This window comes from Anolis sagrei, chromosome 6 (assembly GCF_037176765.1).
Source record: "Anolis sagrei isolate rAnoSag1 chromosome 6, rAnoSag1.mat, whole genome shotgun sequence".
Lineage (NCBI taxonomy): Eukaryota > Metazoa > Chordata > Lepidosauria > Squamata > Dactyloidae > Anolis > Anolis sagrei.
Window position 1 is genome coordinate 133,954,345 of NC_090026.1, and position 17,374 is coordinate 133,971,718.

At 55.5% G+C, this 17,374-nt stretch overlaps 1 protein-coding gene across 1 annotated transcript in view; it reads left to right on the forward strand.

The window, feature by feature from the left end:
• AGAP3 (ArfGAP with GTPase domain, ankyrin repeat and PH domain 3) overlaps positions 1 to 15,494 on the forward strand; it is a 67,847-nt gene extending 52,353 nt beyond the window's left edge. Inside the window, exons 10-12 of the mRNA XM_067470590.1 lie at positions 7,600 to 7,704; positions 12,090 to 12,296; positions 15,336 to 15,494. Coding sequence (XP_067326691.1) covers positions 7,600 to 7,704; positions 12,090 to 12,296; positions 15,336 to 15,494 — 471 coding nt within the window. The remainder of the gene's footprint in view (positions 1 to 7,599; positions 7,705 to 12,089; positions 12,297 to 15,335) is intronic.
• Positions 15,495 to 17,374: the final 1,880 nt, after the last annotated feature.

Consider the following 17,374-nt stretch of genomic DNA (forward strand, 5'->3'; position numbering starts at 1 on the left):
CAATATGCATATACACATATAAACACACAAATACACAAATATATACACACATATATATACACACACACACACAATACACACACACATATATGCACAAATATATATGTATATATACATATACACACACACACAAAACACATATACACATACTGGGCCACAGCAATGCGTGGCCGGGGACGGCTAGTAAATAAAAATGTAATGTTCGTTTGTGGGATTAACACAACTCAAAAACCACTGGACGAATTGACACGAAATTTGGACACTATACCCCTAACAGACCAATGAGTGACCATCACCCCTAAACACACACACACACTCATGCACACAAAACCCCAGCGGAGCAGACTTAAAACCCCCAAAATACACCATACATACACATACACTCATATACATATGCACATGCACACATGCACACATTCATATACACACACACACACATATATATGCACAAACACACACAAATATACACACATACATATACGTACACACATATATCCATATACACACACACAAACATAGATACATATACACCTGCACACACATATACATATCCACATACACAGAAATATGCATATAGACAAGCACATACATATACACAATATGCATATACACATATAAACACACAAATACACAAATATATACAGACATATATACACACACATTCACACATATATACACAAACACACATATATGCGCATATATATATATGTATATATATACTCACACACATTCACACATATATACACACACAAAACACATATACACATACTGGGCCACAGCAATGCATGGCAGGGGATGGCTAGTCTATATAAATAAAAATGTAATGTTTGTTTGTGGAATTAACAGAACTCTAAAACCACTGGGGGAATGGACACCAAATTTGGACACTGTACCCCTAACAGACCAACAAGTGACCATCACTCATAAAAACCCGACAAAAACAGTGAAAAGGACTTAAAAACCTAAATAAGCTAAGTGATGAAAAGCTAAATGACAATACAGAAGAAAAGGAAGGGGAGGAAGAAAGAAAGAAAGAAAGAAGAGAAAGAGGGGGAAGAAAGAAGGAAAGGTAGAAGAAAAGATGGAAGCAAAAAGTGAAGGAAAAAAAGAGGTGGAGAAGGAAGAAAGGAGAGAAAGAAAGAAGGAAAAGAAAAGGGAAGGAAGGAAGGAGGTAGAGAAGGAAAGGAGAGAAAGAAAAAAAGGGAGGGAAAGAAAGAGGAAAAGAAGGAGAGAAAGAGGGAGGGAAGGAAGAAAGGTGATAAAGAAGGAAGGAAAAGAAAAAGGGGGGAGGAAGGAAAGAGGTAGAAAAGGAAAGGAGAGAAGGAAAGAAAAAAGGAGTGAAGGAAAGAGGAAAAGAAGGAAAGAGGGAGGGAAGGAAAGAAGGAAAGAAAAGGAAGGATGGAGGCAAAGAGCGAAAGAAGGAAGGTAAGAGGTAGAGAAGGAAGAAAGGTGAGAAAGAGGAAAAGAAAAGGGAAGGAAGGAAAGAAAGAAAGAAGTAGAGAAGGAAAGGAGAGAAGGAAAGAAAAAAAGGGAGGGAAAGAAAGAAAGGGAGGTGAGGAAAAGAAGGAGAGAAAGAGGGAGGGAAGGAAAGAAGGAAAGAAAAGGAAGGATGGAGGCAAAGAGCGAAAGAAGGAAGGTAAGAGGTAGAGAAGGAAGAACGGTGAGAAAGAAAGAAGGAAAAGAAAAGGGAAGGAAGGAAAGAGGTAGAGAAGGAAAGGAGAGAAGGAAAGAAAAAAGGGAGGGAAAGAAAGAGGAAAAGAAGGAGAGAAAGAGGGAGGGAAGGAAGAAAGGTGATAAAGAAGAAAGGAAAAGAAAAGGGGGGAAGGAAGGAAAGAGGTAGAAAAGGAAAGGAGAGAAGGAAAGAAAAAAGGAGTGAAGGAAAGAGGAAAAGAATGAGAGAAAGAGGGAGGGAAGGAAAGAAGGAAAGAAAAGGAAGGATGGAGGCAAAGAGCGAAAGAAGGAAGGTAAGAGGTAGAGAAGGAAGAACGGTGAGAAAGAAAGAAGGAAGGAAGGAAAAGAAAAGGGAAGGAAGGAAAGAAAGAAGTCGAGAAGGAAAGGAGAGAAGGAAAGAAAAAAGGGAGGGAAAGCAAGAGGGAGAGAAGGAAAGAAGGAAAGAGAAAAGGAAGGATGGAAGCAAAAAGGGAAGGAAGGAAAGAGGTAGAGAAGGAAGAAAGGAGAGAAAGAAAGAAGGAAAAGAAAAGGTAAGGAAGGAAAGAGGTAGAGAAGGAAGGAAGGAAGGAGAGAAGGAAAGAAAAAAGGAGTGAAGGAAAGAAAGAGGGAAGGAAGAAAAATAGGAAAAGAAGGAGAGAAAGAGGGAGGGAAGGAAAGAAGGAAAGAGAAAAGGAAGGATGGAAGCAAAAAGGGAAGGAAGGAAAGAGGTAGAGAAGGAAGAAAGGAGAGAAAGAAAGAAGGAAAGGGGAAGGAAAGAGGTAGAGAAGGAAGGAAGGAAAGAAAAAAAGGGAGGGAAGGAAAGAGGAAAAGAAGGAGAGAAAGAGGGAGGGAAGAAAAGAAGGCAAGAGAAAAGGAAAGATGGAAGCAAAAAGCGAAGGAAAGAAAGAGGTAGAGAAGGAAGAAAGGAGAGAAAGAAAGAAGGAAAAGAAAAGGGAAGGAAGGAAAGAGGTAGAGAAGGAAGGAAGGAGAGAAGGAAAGAAAAAAGGGAAGGAAAGAAAGAGGGAGGGAGGGAAGGAAGGAAAATAGGAAAAGAAGGAGAGAAAGAGGGAGGGAAGGAAAGAAGGAAAGAGAAAAGGATGGATGGAAGCAAAAAGGGAAGGAAGGAAAGAGGTAGAGAAGGAAGGAAGGAAGGAAAGAAAAAAGGGAGGGAAGGAAAGAGGAAAAGAAGGAGAGAAAGAGGGAGGGAAGGAAAGAAGGAAAGAGAAAAGGAAAGATGAAAGCAAAAAGTGAAGGAAGGAAAGAGGTAGAGAAGGAAGAAAGGAGAGAAAAAAGAAGGAAAAGGGGGCAAGGAAGGAAAGAGGTAGAGAAGGAAAGAAGAAAAGGGAAGGAAGGAAAGAGGGAGCAAAGGAAGGAGGGAAAGAAGGAGAGAAAGAGGGAGGGGATGTTGGCCACAGCAACGCATGGCGGGTACAGTTAGTACAAAATAATAATAATAATAATAATAATAATGAATTAGAATTACATATTTTATATTACATGTAATATTACTAATAATATTACAATATAATGGAACAGTACAATATAGTAATATATAATACTGATAGATATAATATATGTTATATAATATAGTACAATATAATATAGTACAATATAGTAGTATATAATACTGAGATATATATATATATATATATATATATATATATATCTCAGTAATATATAATGTAATAATATAATGTATTGTATGTATATATATCTTGTAAGCGGCTCTGAGTCCCCTTCGGGGTGAGAAGGGCGGCATAGAAATGCCGTAAATTTATATATAAATAAATAATACTTGCTTAATTTATTGACTGTACTTCTCTTCCACCCTTCTCACCCTGAAGGGGATTCAGAGCAAATCGCAGAACACATTTACGGCAAACATTCAATGCTGCCATGCACTGAGAAGAGAGACAACAGATAGAGGTATATTTAGGCACTTTCTCATCATTCGGCATCTTTTGGGGGCTGTGCTCTGTTCTGGACACAAGAGGGTGCTGTTGCTCCATCTCCTTGCCGAAGAGCTTTCTTTGTTCACAAACTTTCCTCCGAAACGTTGTGCCTAAAATACCTCCGTACTGAATGCAGTTCCTATTCATCTACTCACATTGCTGTTTTCAATCCGCAAGGTGGGCAGGGAGCTGAGCCGAAGGTCCGGAGCTCACCCTGAACTGTCAACCTTTCAGTTGGCATGATTTTCTGCAGCTGGTGATTCACATAGTGGTGCCTATGTGACCCCAGGAGGAAAGGCCAGGTGCACTAAACACGCAACAGGCATTAAGCCATGAACACACCTTTGCAATTAAGTTCAGTAAGGGTGTTCGATTACTAACTAACCCTGGTTGTTAGGATGCTGGGAACCAGAGTCTAGTGGCATCCTCCTTTCTTGCCTGTGAGTGAGTGTGAAGTGGGTTAGAGGGGTCGTTGCCAGGGTCTGGTGGGGTCTTGGGTGTGGAGCCCCCTTCTTGGGTGCAGAGTGGGGTGGGAATGCCCTGCTCATAGGAGTCTGAGGGCTGGGAGGCTGTGGGGCTGCCTTCCGTGGGGCAACTGGAGAGACTGGAGGGCTGTGGCTCTGCCTCGGATCCAGTGCTCTCAGGGGGGCTGTGGGAGTGGAAGGGGATCCAGTGGGGAGGGTGGGGAGGGGGTCTTCTTTAATAGATTCCCCCCCCCCCCAAGTTGGCTGTGTAGGGCTTGCCTTGCCGTGGGGAAGAAAGGAGGAAGGAAGGTCCTTGCTCAGCCCAGTGAGGGCCAGAGGGATGGAGGCCGGCTGGGAACGGGATCCTCCACTGGGAAGAGTGGGACAGCGGTGCTGCTTTGGCCTCTGGCCAGTGCCCCCCCCCCCCCCCAAAAAAAAATTAATTGCTGCACTTGCCCTGAGAGGAGCACCAGGGACCCACTGCCACTTGGTCTTTTGGCCGACCCCCTTCCTGTGTCCCGGGATGCCCCCCCCCCCGTGTGCCCCCCTTCCTGTTCTGGGTGCATCTCTTCCTCCTCCTCCTCCTCTTCTTCCTCCTCCTCCTCCTCCTCCTCCTCCTCCTCCTCCTCCTCCTCGGAGGGAGCCGGGATCACGCTGGGAGCTTAGATTACATTTAAATTGCCATTTGCATTTTCCAATCAATACGCGACTTTACAATTAAGTTTGGTGTTAAAATTCTTAGCGAAAAGTGAGTGGAAGGGAGATTTGTGGAGCAAACGAGTCCTGTGGGGGCCATTGCTGCTCCCCGCTTCATTACCCAGCATATTGCTCCTGCCGCCGCTGCCGCCGCCGCGGTTCCTGTGCCGCTCCTGCCGCCGCCGCACAGCCCCCCCCCCCCCCCTCGGTTGTTGTTATCTTTGCTGCGGATCCGCCTGCGCCTCTGCCCCAGTGCGGCCCACCCCGGTCTCCGCCTGACGAGGGGGCCAACGTGGGTGAAGAGGGGGAAGGGGGAGGGGGGCTCTCTGCCGGTCAGGGGGAGCCCTGAATACCACCCCCCCCCCCCCACAGAGTCCATGGTTGGTCCCCAAACGATGCCTCGTGCCTGATGCAATCAGAGGGCCTTACTCTTTTGGTCAGAAGGGGAGTCAGTATGGTCTGGGGTCACTCCCCACAGCTTCAGGTGGGGCAGGGGGGGCTTGTGATGAGGGAGGGGTCTAGGGCTTGGACTGCCAATTTCTGAAGGAAGGGTGACCTGTGGCCCAGCTGTGGAAGCAGCAGAGCCAAGGGTTGTGCAAACCAGTATGGTCTGGGGTCGCTCAGCAGGAGCCCCTCCCCACAGCTTCAGGGGGGCAAGGTGGGGGGCGTCTTGTAACGAGGGAGGGGCCTAGGGCTGGGACTGCCAATCTCTGAAGGGTGACCTATGGCCCAGTAGAGCCAAGGGTTGCGCAAATCGGTATGGTCTGGGGTCGCTCAGCAGGAACCCCTCCCCACAGCTTCAGATTGGGCGGGGGGGGGGGGGGGGCTTGTGATGAGGGAGGGGCCTAGGGCTGGAACTGCCAATCTCTGGTGACCTGTGGCCCAGCAGAGCCAAGAGTTGCACAAATTGGTATGGTCTGGGGTCACTCAGCAAGAGCCCCTCCCCTCAGCTTCAGGTAGGGCAGAGGGGTGCCTTGTGACGAGGGAGGGGTCTAGGTATGGGACTGCCAATCTCTGAAGGAAGGGTGACATGTGGCCCAGCTGTGGAAGCAACAGAGCCAAGGGTTGCGCAAATTGGTATGGTCTGGGGTCGTTCAGCAGGAGCCCCTCCCCATAGCTTCAGGTGGGGCAGGGTGGAGGGGGACTTGTGACAAGGGGGGGGGGGTAGGGCTGGGACTGCCAATCTCTGAAGGGTGACCTGTGGCCCAGCAGAGCCAAGGGTTGCGCGAATCGGTATGGTCTGGGGTCACTCAGCAGGAGTCCCTCCCCAAAGCTTCAGGTGGGGCAGAGTGGGGTGGGGTGCCTTGTGATGAGGGAGGGGCCTAGGGCTGGGACTGCCAATCTCTAAAGGAAGGGTGACCTGTGGCCCAGCAGAGCCAAGGGTTGTGCAAATCGTTATGGTCTGGGGTCGTTCAGCAGGAGCCCCTCCCCACAGCTTCAGGTGGGGCAGGGTGGAGGTGGCGTCTTGTGATGAGGGAGGGGCCTAGGGCTGGGACTGCCAATCACTTTAGGAAGGGTGACCTGTGGCCCAACTGTGGAAGCAGCAGAGCTAAGGGTTGTGTGAGTCGGTATGGTCTGGGGTCACTCAGCAGGAGCCCCTCCCCACAGCTTCAGGTGGGGCAGGGTGGAGGTGGCATCTTGTGATGAGGGAGGGGCCTAGGGCTGGGACTGCCAATCTCTGAAGGGTGACCTGTGGCCCAGCACAGCCAAGGGTTGCGCGAATCGGTATGGTCTGGGGTCACTAGCAGGAGCCCCTCTCCTCAGCTTCATTGGGGGGGGGGGGCTTGTGATGAGGGAGGAGCCTAGGGCTTGGACTGCCAATCTCTGAAGGAAAGGTGACCTGTGGCCCAGCTGTGGAAGCAGCAGAGCGAAGGGTTGTGCGAACTGGTATGGTCTGGGGTCACTCAGCAGGAGCCCCTCCCCACAGCTTCAGGTGGGGCGGAGTGGGGGGGGTGCCTTGTGATGAGGGAGGGGCCTAGGACCGGGACTGCCAATCTCTGAAGGGTGACCTGTGGCCCAGCAGAGCTAAGAGTTGCACGAATCGGTATGGTCTGGGGTCGCTCATCAGGAGCCCCTCCCCACAGCTTCAGGTGAGGCAGTGTGGGGGGGGGGGGCTTGCGACGAGGGAGGGGTCTAGGGCTGGGACTACCAATCTCTGAAGGGTGACCTGTGGCTCAGTAGACCCAAGGGTTGCGCAAGTTGGTATGGTCTGGGGTCACTCAGCAGGAGCCCCTCCCCACAGCTTCAGGTGGGGCAGTGTGGGGGGGCTTGTGATGAGGGAAGGGTCTAGGGCTGGGACTGCCAATCTCTGAAGGAAGGGTGACCCAGCTGTGGAAGGAACCTTTGCCATGCGCCTATCACTTTGCCGTTCCGGACCATCCAAGGGTCCGCTGCTGTTGCCCGCACTCCCTGCCCTGCCACTCAAATCCGGCCCCCCCCCCTCCCTCTCCGAAGTGGATCGGTGGGTGAGAGGGAGGGAGGGGGTCCCTGATCCATGCCTTGTGTGCCCCGGACGCTGCCAAGAGGAGCGAGTGCGCTGCGACCACGGATTGGGGGCTCCCATTGTTAATGGTCCCACATCCTGTCTTCTGGGGCTTTCAGACAAACGGACAACCACACAGAAGAGACCCCTTCCGGCTCCTGGACGTCTCCTCCTGCTCAGGACAGAATTGGGGGGGGGGGGCTGGGGTGTTTAGCCCCCTCCCTGGGACTGAGGAAGATGGTTCCTGCCCCCTCCTTAGGGATGCTGTGGGGAGGGGTTTGGGGGGTGGAGGGGAGGGCAGGGAGGGGTCAAGGTCAAGGTGCCCCTGACCGGCCCGCATTTCCTCCCTTTCCAGGGGGTCCTCCTCAAGCGCAGCGGGAAGTCCCTCAACAAGGAGTGGAAGAAGAAGTACGTGACGCTCTGCGATAACGGGGTCCTGACCTACCACCCCAGCCTCCACGTAAGTGCATCTCCGGGCTGGGGGGGGGGGGCAGGGGGAGTGGGCTGCAGCCGGGCTGGGGGGGGGCAGACGGATGGGCGGCAGCCGCGCACTTGTCCCTGCGCCACCGGTGACAAAGAGCCGAGCGAGTGGCGGGCCCAGCGCTGCCAACGTCCCCCTCCCCCGCCCCGCTGGGGCGGGGAGGGGGACGTTGGCAGCGCTGGGCCCGCCACTCGCTCGGCTCTTTGTCACCGGTGGCGCAGGGACCAGTGCGCGGCTGCCGCCCATCCGTCTCTGTCTCCCCCCCCGCTGGGCGCTAATGGCGGCTGCGGCTGGCGCTCGCTTCTTGTCTCTCAGCCCTTGAGCCTCGTTGGCAGCCGGGTTGGGGGGCCGCCGTGGGCGCTGAGGGGCACCTGTGGCACTCTGTCCCAGGATGGCTCTCCTGCACTTGCTCCGCCATGGCCACCTTGGTCTGGGGGCAAAGAGCAAGGCTCTGCCCCATGTGGGGAGGGGGTCCTCTTCAGACCTAGGGGAAGGCTTTGGTCAGGTGGGGTTGGGGGGGCAACAGTACCTTAAAAGTCTGGAGAGCGGAAATTACCCCAAATGGGAGCCAAATGATGCAGTTTGTGCTCTTTGGGCAGAAAGGGGATGATTGGCGAGGGAGAGAGAGAGAGAGAGAGAGAGAGGAGGGGGCTTCCTTGCTGGTCTGGCGTGGGGCAGGAGGGGCCCCACTTCTCTTGCCCGACCCCTCCCTTTTCCCCTTCAGGTGGTCATTCCTCCTGGAGGGACCCAAGGGGATCTCCCCTCACCCCAAATTGCCTCTCTCTCGCTCTCTGCCCCTCCCTCCTCATCCCCCCCCCATCAGTAAAACAGAGAAAGGGGAGGGGAGGGAGGGGGCAGGCAGGGCAAGGTCCACTTCTCTTGCCCGGCTCCTCCCGTTTCCCCCCCCTCAGGTGGTCATTCCTCCTGGAGGGCCACAAGGGGATCTCCCCCCCACCCCAAATTGCCCCCCCTCTCTCTCTCTCTGCCCCTCCCTCCTCATCCCCCCCCATCAGCAAAACAGAAAGGGGAGGGGAGGGAGGGGGCAGGCAGGGCAAGGTCCACTTCTCTTGCCCGGCTCCTCCCGTTCCCCCCTGCAGGTGGTCATTCCTCCTGGAGGGCCACAAGGGGATCTCCCCCCAACCCAAATTGCCTCTCTCTCACTCTGCCCCTCCCTCCTCATTCCCCCCCCCATCAGTAAAACAGAGAAAGGGGAGGGGAGGGGAGGGAGGGAGGGGGTAGGCAGGGGAATGTCCACTTTTGTTGCCCGGCCCCTCCCCTTTCGCCCTCAGGTGGTCATTCCTCCTGGAGGGTCCCAAGGGGATCTCCCCCCACCCCAAATTGCCTCTCTCTCTCTCTGCCCCTCCCTCCTCATCCCCCCCCCCCATCAGCAGCATTAGCAAAACAGGGAAAGGGGAGGGGAGGGGCCATTGGGCAGAAAGGGGATCATTGGGGAGGGGGAGATAGAGAGAGAGAGTGAGGAGGGGGCTTCCCTGCTGGTCCGGAGGCTGAGAGAGTGGGGCAGGAGGGGGCTCCTTCTCTTGCCCGACCCCTCCCCTTTCCCCTTCAGGTGGTCATTCCTCCTGGAGGGGTCCAAGGGGATCTCCCCCCACCCCAAATTGCCTCTCCCTCTCTCTCTGCCCCTCCCTCCTCATCCCACCCCCCATCAGCAGCATTAGCAAAAGGGGAGGGGAGGGAGGGGGCAGGCAGGGCAAGGCTTACTTCTCTTGCCCAGCCCCTCTCTCCTTTCCCCCTCAGGTGGTCATTCCTCCTGGAGGGTCCCAAGGGGATCTCCCCCCACCCCAAATTGCCTCTCTCTCTCTCTGCCCCTCCCTCCTAATTCCCCCCCCCCCCATCAGCAGCATTAGCAAAACAGAGAAATGGGGAGGGGATGATTGGGGAGGGGGAGAGAGAGAGAGAGAGAGAGGAGGGGGCTTCCCTGCTGGTCAGTGTGGGGCAGGAGGGGGCCCACTTCTCTTGCCCGGCCCCTCACCTTTCCCCCTCAGGTGGTCATTCCTCCTGGAGGGGCCGATGGGGATCTCCCCCCCCCCCACCCCAAATTGCCCCCCTCTCTCTCTGCCCCTCCCTCCTCATCCCCCCCCCATCAGCAGCATTAGCAAAACAGAGAAAGAGGGAGGGGAGGGGGATGGAGGGGGGTCTCCTGCCCGCCCCCCCCTCCGTTTTGCAGCCAAGGAAGCCATTCACACAATCACCTTCTGTTAATTCTATCTGCAACATCAATTAAATTGTTTGTAGAAGCTAATTGAATGTGGCTTAATCACACATCTTAATAGCTTTCCACGCTTTGAACTCGTTGTTAATTCCAGTAATAAAATGAAATGAGAGAACTGGCTGGGTAATTAGCGAGGAGGCTGGGGAAGAAATTGCCGTTTTATGGCTGGCAATAAAGGCGGTGGCGGCAGCGGCAGCGGCAGAGGCGGCAGCGCTGGCCGAGGACGCCGCGAGTGAGTGAGTGAGTGAGTGGCGGCCCTGCGCTTCCTCCCTTCTTTCCTTCCTTCCTTCCTTTTGCGGGATCCGGCCAGGACTCACCCAGCCGGACCTGGTTCTGCTGAGCAAGGGAAGCCCCATGGACTGGGGGGGGGGCGGGGGGGGGGGTCTGCTGGCCTTGTGGTCCTTTGGCCGAGACTCAAGCCGGGAACGGACAAACGCCTTCGGAAGCGCAGCTGCAAGGATTGCTGCGCAATAGCCCTTTGGTGATTTGGAAATGCAAGATTTGGCCCCTCCCTCCAGTGATAACTCAGTGGAGAGAGGGCAGAGAGGGAGAGCATGACGATGACCGATGACCGGCCCCCTCCCTGGCAGGTTGGCACAGACCAACTGCCCAAGAGGACCAAACTTGGGCCAAAGTTGGAAAGCATTCCCTCGCAGATTGTGCAGAACAACACCGCACCGGCTTATTTACATTTAGGAGGGTGACAGTCAAGCTCTGCATAACAAACTCCCAAAATTGGGGGGGGGGGGGTCCCTCTCAAATCCTTGTGGCTGGAGGGTCAGGGAACAAAGTGACTCTCCAGTCCTGCTGCCCAGGTCAAAGGCTGCAATGCCTCAGTGACCCAAGAATTAGAACAACTGTGGAGACCCGCAGGCACGTCTTTTGCGACAGTTTATCAACTCTGTGTGGGTGCCATCACCAATGGGGCCCCGCTTCTCCCTTTGGCAGCCCTGAAAGACACCCCCTTGAGTGTCAGCAGGCGGAGGGGGGGGGGGGCTTGATGTCTTGTTGCAGATGGACCTTCCAGGGAGAAAGAGGGACCCACAGAGCCCAGCCATGCCTTGCCGAACAAAAAATTATTGCACCAGCTTCACCTCTAACCCCCCCCCCCCCCGGAAGTGTGCCAAGGTGGATGGGGGTCACGTCCCCCAGAATATGGGGATAGGGTCTGAATCTGATCCCCACCCCAACCCTCCTCCATCTCCCCATGCAGGACTACATTATTGCACTAGCTGTCCCCCCCCCCCCAGAAGTGTTCCAAGGTGGGTGGGGCTCACATTCCACAGAATATGGGGATAGGGTCTGAAACTGACCCCTACTCCACCCCCATCTCCCCATGGAGGACTACATTATTGCACTAGCTGCCCCCCCCCCAAGAAGTGTTCCAAGGTGGGTGGGGGTCACATCCCCCAAAAAGTGGGGGCAGGGCCTGAATCTGAGCACCACCCCCACCCCACCCCCGTCTCCCCATGCAGGACTACATTATTGCATTAGCTGCCCCCCCCCCAAGAAGTGTTCAAAGGTGGGTGGGGGTCACATCCCCCAGAATATGGGGATAGGGTCTGAATCTGACCCCCACCCCTCCCCCATCTCCCCATGCAGGACTACATTATTGCACTAGCTGCCCCCTCCAAGAAATGTTCCAAGGTGGGTAGGGGTCACATCCCCCAGAAAGTGGGGTCAGGGTCTGAATCTGACCCCCACTCCACCCCCATCTGCCCACGCAGGACTACTTTATTGCACTAGCTGCCCCCCCCCCCCCAAGAAGTGTTCTAAGGTGGGCAGGGGTCACATCCCCCAGAAGTGGGGGCAGGGCATGAATGTGAGCCCCAACCCCACCGCTGCCCCCCCCAAGAAGTATTCCAAGGTGGGTGGGGGTCACATCCCCCAGAAAGTGGGGACAGGGCATGAATGTGAGCCCCAACCCCACCCCACCGCTGCCCCCCCCCCCCAGAAGTGGTTGGGGGTCACATCCCCCAGAAGTGGGGGCTGGGCATGAATGTGAGCCCCAACCCCACCACACTGCTGCCCCCCCCCCAAGAAGTGTTCCAAGGTGGGCGGGGGTCACATCCCCCAGAATATGGGGATAGGGTCTGAATCTGACTCCCACTCCACCCCCAATCTCCCCACGCAGGACTACATGCAGAACATCCATGGGAAGGAGATCGACCTGCTGCGGACGACGGTCAAGGTGCCGGGCAAGCGCCTCCCCAGGGCCACCACCACGGGGGCCCCCAGCACCAGCCCCAAGACCAACGGCCTGGCCAAGGAGCGGAGCAGCGCCCAGTTCCCCGGAGGGTCCAGTAAGAGCACTGGGATGCGGCCGGGGGGGGGGGGGAAGGTTGGTGGTCAGTGGTGGGGTTGCCCTGGTTGATGCCTTTCCCAGTTGGCAGTGGGAGGGTGAGAAGACCCCTCCTGTCCATTTTGTGGACATTTTGAAACCTCCCTCCCTTTTCCCCACTTGCTTTGATGCCCTGCCCCCCCCCCCACTCTCCATTTTCCTCTCCCCCCCCCCACTTTCCTCTGGGGGGGGCCCTGCTGGCGCTGCCCAACTTTGGCGTGCTTGACTTTGCCGCGCAAACGTTCCTCTAATGGCAGGAGATGGAATGATGGAGGGACGGGAGGAGATGAGCGGAGCGCGGCTCTATTAACGGTTTTCAGTGTCTAATTAAATGCAAATAACTAGCATTAAAGCCCCATTACGGCTGAGCATCCAAGCCCTCCAAAGTTGGGAAGTTGGCAAAGTGGGGAGGGGGCCGCTCTTGCCTCCTCGCCTGCAGGTGGGAGGGGGACGGGAGGGAGGGAGGGAGGGGAGGGGAGGCAGTGCTGGGAGGCGGGGGGGGGTTTCCCTGGCCAGGTAGAGCCCCCCCCTGATCCTATTACCCCCCACCTCCACTTTGGATGTGTGTTTGGGGACTGGTCCCAATCACACAAACCCCCTCCCCACAAACACACCCATAGAGGCACCCCTCTCTTTCCTCGCACTGCTTTTGCCCTCTTGACCCCCCATAGCCCATGTCTGCCATTCTCAGTGGCATTCTCAGCCCCCACCCCAGGCTCTTCTTCTGCTCCCCCCCTTTGGTTCTGTCTCTTCCTGCCCCCCATTTTGGGGAAGGGGGCTGCAGGAGGGGTCTTTGGTGGTGCGGGGAGGGTGGCCTTGGCCGGAGGACCCTCCCCTTCTCCCCCCTCTCTTCCTGCGCGTGCCCCCTCACCCCGTGCCCCCTCCCTCTCTGTGCCCCCCACCCCATCGGCTTCTCTCTCGGCGGGGGCCGGGGGCGCGCGATTGGCTCTGCGAACCGGGCTGCCTTGCCTGCTGTGATCATGTCACGTTGGGCTCCGCCGATGTTAACATCTCATTATCTTTGTTACTGTAATTACATTATCCGCTGCTTTATGCAGAATTATTCTCCAAGGACTAATTGATGGATCCATGTTTAATTCATTAATCATTAGCATCAAATTCGACAATTACAGTGCACACTGATTGTGGAATTTCAAATGTAATGAGGGAAGAATTAACAAAGAAAAGGGAACCCTGGCTCGCCCGCGCTCGGCTCCGATGCCGGGATATGGGGGGGGGGCATTGCGGCAGGGCTTTATATGGGGGGGGAGGGCAGGGCAGCAAGCCACCCTTGGCCTTTGTGGGGAGGGGGCTGCTGGGGAACTGGCCTGAGACCCCTCCTCCGCTGGGGATTCATTGTGTCCGCTCACCCTCCCGACTCACCTGATGGACACAGAGCCCCCCCCCCCCCAGGCTGAAAGGACCCACCTTGGACCAGAATCTCTTTGCCTTTGCATAGCAGGGAGGCATGGGGTGTGTATGTGTGTGTGTGGGGAGAGGGGGGAGAGTATCCCTGGCTCTGGGGAGCACACTGGCTGCCCCCCCATGGGGTGTGTGTGTGTGGGGGGGGGGGTGAGAGTATCCTTGGCCCTGGGGAGCACACTGGCTGCCCCCCCCCCCATGGAGTGTGTGGGGAGGGTTAAGAGTATCCCTGGCTCTGGGGAGCACACTGACTGCACTCGCCATGGGGTGTGTGTGTGTGGGGGGAGAGAGTATCCTTGGCCCAGGGGAGCACACTAGCTGCCCCCCATGGGGTGTGTGTGGGGGGTAAGAGTATCCCTGGCTCTGGGGAGCACACTGGCTCCCCCCCCCCATGGTGTGTGTGTGTGTGTTGGGGAGTATCCTTGGCCCTGGGGAGCAAAGTGGCTGCCCCCCCCCTTTCAAGGCTTCCTCCCCACCCCATTCCCCTCACCCCACATTGCCAGCTTCAACATCTGCAGGGATCCCTCTGGCACACAGGTGCTGCTCCAGAGCCGGCCCCACACACCTCCCATCATGCCCCCCCCCACTTGCCAGGACTTTCCAGGTGCTTCCCTCTGCACCCCCCATGCTACCCTGCATTGAGGCCCCTCAGAGCAGAGCTGATGCCAACAACCCCTCCCCCGGCTCTATTTTCTCCCAGAGTGCCCCCCCCTTTCTGGCACCCAGTGCTGTGTGCACTCAGGCCCTTCCTTGGACACAGGGGCGGTTCAACCCTTACGCAAAGTAAGCCTTTGCAGTAGAGTTGATTTTGCCAGGGGCGCTCTTGAGGCGCTCTTGGGGGAAAATAGACCTTGACATATGTGAGTTGTAGTTACTGGGGTGTATAGTTCACCTACAATCAAAGAGCATTCTGAACTCCAACAATGATGGAATTGAACCAAATATGGCACACAGAACTTGTTGGCGTTAGCCAAGTATCACAGAAGCTCAGAATAATGGACTCTGGAGTCTCCGGTAAAAGCAGATTTTCAGATTTACTTAAGCAGCTCAAAATAGACAACACACACCATCAGCGGATAGACGTGAAGAACACAAACAGAAAGAGAGAGGAACGAATACAAACTGCAGCTGGAAGGAAGTTTATCTCTGGCACTCCCTAATCTTGCACAGAGCAAGAACTCAGGGTCACATTCTCACAGCTTGTTACTTTGCTGTTTAACCCTCCTGTGTCAAAATACATCCTGGCAATACAATTCTATTACAGTCACAATCCTATCACATAAAATTACATTTAAACAGACATCATACATACGCTGACAGAACTCCCATGACGAACAGAAAATATATATCAGTGATTGGTTGGGGGGGGGGGGGGTGCCAAAATACTGTTTGCTTACCATTGAAAATTACCTAGGGCTGCCTCTGACCCCTTTTGGCCCTCCTGCCACTCTGCCCTAGGACCCCCCCCCCCCATTGTGCCCTTCCCCAGCAATGCTGGTGCTCATCCTGGGGACACTGACCGTTGTGCCGTGTCCGGCTTGGAGGGACCCCTTTGGAGCTTCCTTTTGCCCCTCACCTGCCTGCCTTGCAGCCCTCTTGTTGCTCCCCTTCCGGCAGAGACAACCTTCATGGTTGGAATCCGGAGGGGTCTTGGAGCAGTATCGAGCCCACCCTCCTCCAAGCAGGGATGCCCTCCCCTCAAATGCCCCCACCCTCAAACACAGGAGGGCCTTCCCCTCTGGGCCACTCCACCCCAAGGTGAAACGGGACTTGTAAACAAGGCGTTCCTCCTTGTATTTGGGAGGGATCCCTCCTCTTGTCCCTGGAATCTCTTTCCTGTGCAAAGGCAGCCCTTCGGGTGTCTCAAGGAAGAGGAAAAGGTGGTGCTGGGGGTCTGCCTCTGGCCCCCTTCTTTCCCCCAGAAGCCCCCCCCCCCAGAAATGGCCCCCATTGAGAGGGTGGGGTTGGTGGCGCAGGATTGCAGGAGGGCATCAGAGAAGCAAAGGGTGATCCAGGAGGCCGGGGCCGCTTTGGGGAGGGGGCCGGGGAGGGTCTCTGTCAGCGGCTGCTCCTCCTCCCCCCCTCACCCCCCGGCCCGGAAAAAGGCAGCCTGAGAGAGGGAGATGGATGCGGCAGCAGCCGGGAGGGAGCCGAGCAGCAGCTAATTACCCTTCCGAGTGTGTCTTGTAAATTAAGGGCTAATTAGAGCCAAAGTCAGTGTCACGGTTTTACACGTGTTTCGGAGGCGCTTGGGGGGCGCGGGGGGGGGGGGGCTGGGGCAAAGAGCAGCCGGTCCTGTCGCTCATCTTGAAGGGGGGAGAGCAGGGGAGGGAGGGGGCTTGGGGGGAGTGCCCCTCCCCCACCCCTCCCCCCTCCACACAGACCTTCAGGTCGAGGGGCACAGAGGGTCCGGGTGCCATCGGGGGGGGGGGGGCTTCCTGACCTTCATGCCAACTCCTCGCCCTCCCCTGGCACATCTTCCAGGCATCTGTTGCCTGTGCCTCCCCCCCCCCCCCCCGGAATGGTCAGCTGGACAAGACCCCCTGCTGGCCAAGTGCAAAACCTTGGTGGTCAACTCAGGGATGGTGACCAATTGCAGTTCCAGTTCAGCCTGGGCCCCTCCCTGAACTACCCAGACTTTGCTGTTGCCAGAAGTGCTGGACTGCAACTCCCAGCATCCTTGGCCTGAGCTGGACCTCCCAGAAGGGGACACTGGGAGTTCCAGCTCAGCAGCACCTGGGGACACCTGCCCAGGTCCCACGTCTGCCCAGGATCCACCTGAGGAGAGGCAGGGAAGCCGGGCCCTTCCTTCACCCACTCACTCACTCACTCACTGGGCCCAGCCATGGCCTCCAAGCCCAAGCCCCCACCCCAATGCCCCTCCGCTCCAAGTCGCTTCAAGGCCACACTGACCAGATGGGACTTGACCTGGTCAGCATGGGTCTGAGGCCTCCTGGAACTGAGAGAGACCCCATTCCCTTGCCCTCTCTCCCCTACATTGACTTTGGTGATCTGTATCTCATAGGGTGGTCTAGGACCCCTTTCCCTGGTGTCGAGGGTCTCGGAGGTGTTCAGAGTATTGGGGAATCTGTCTGGCTCGGAAAGAACCCTCAGTTGGGGTGATTCCACCATAAATATAGCACAGGACCAGAAGTAAACTTCATAACCGGCATGTGGTGAAACTGGGAGCCGTTCAGCAGTGGAACTCTCTGCCCCGGAGTGTGGTGGAGGCTCCTTCTTTGGAAGCTTTTAAGCAGAGGCTGGATGGCCATCTGTCAGGGGTGATTTGAATGCAATATTCCTGCTTCTTGGCAGAATGGAGGTGGACTGGATGGCCCATGAGGTCTCTTCCAACTCTTTGATTCTATGATTCTATGAAGCTTCTATATCGTAGGATGAATCAGGATTGCAGAGATTCTCTCTCTCTTGCTTTCTCTCTCTATCTCTCTCCCCATATGTGTGTGTGTGTGTAAAAGGAATACATTCTTGATAGATAAGACCTTGGAGCCAACTAGCTTACTCAGTCTCATCCTCTAAAGAGGTAAAAGGGTGAAAAGTCCATGCAGGAATATTTTGCCTAGAGAGAGGCAAAATGCGTCCTCACTGGAAGGAAGAAAAGGCAGAAGAGAACAATGGTGGAGATCACACGGTCAACA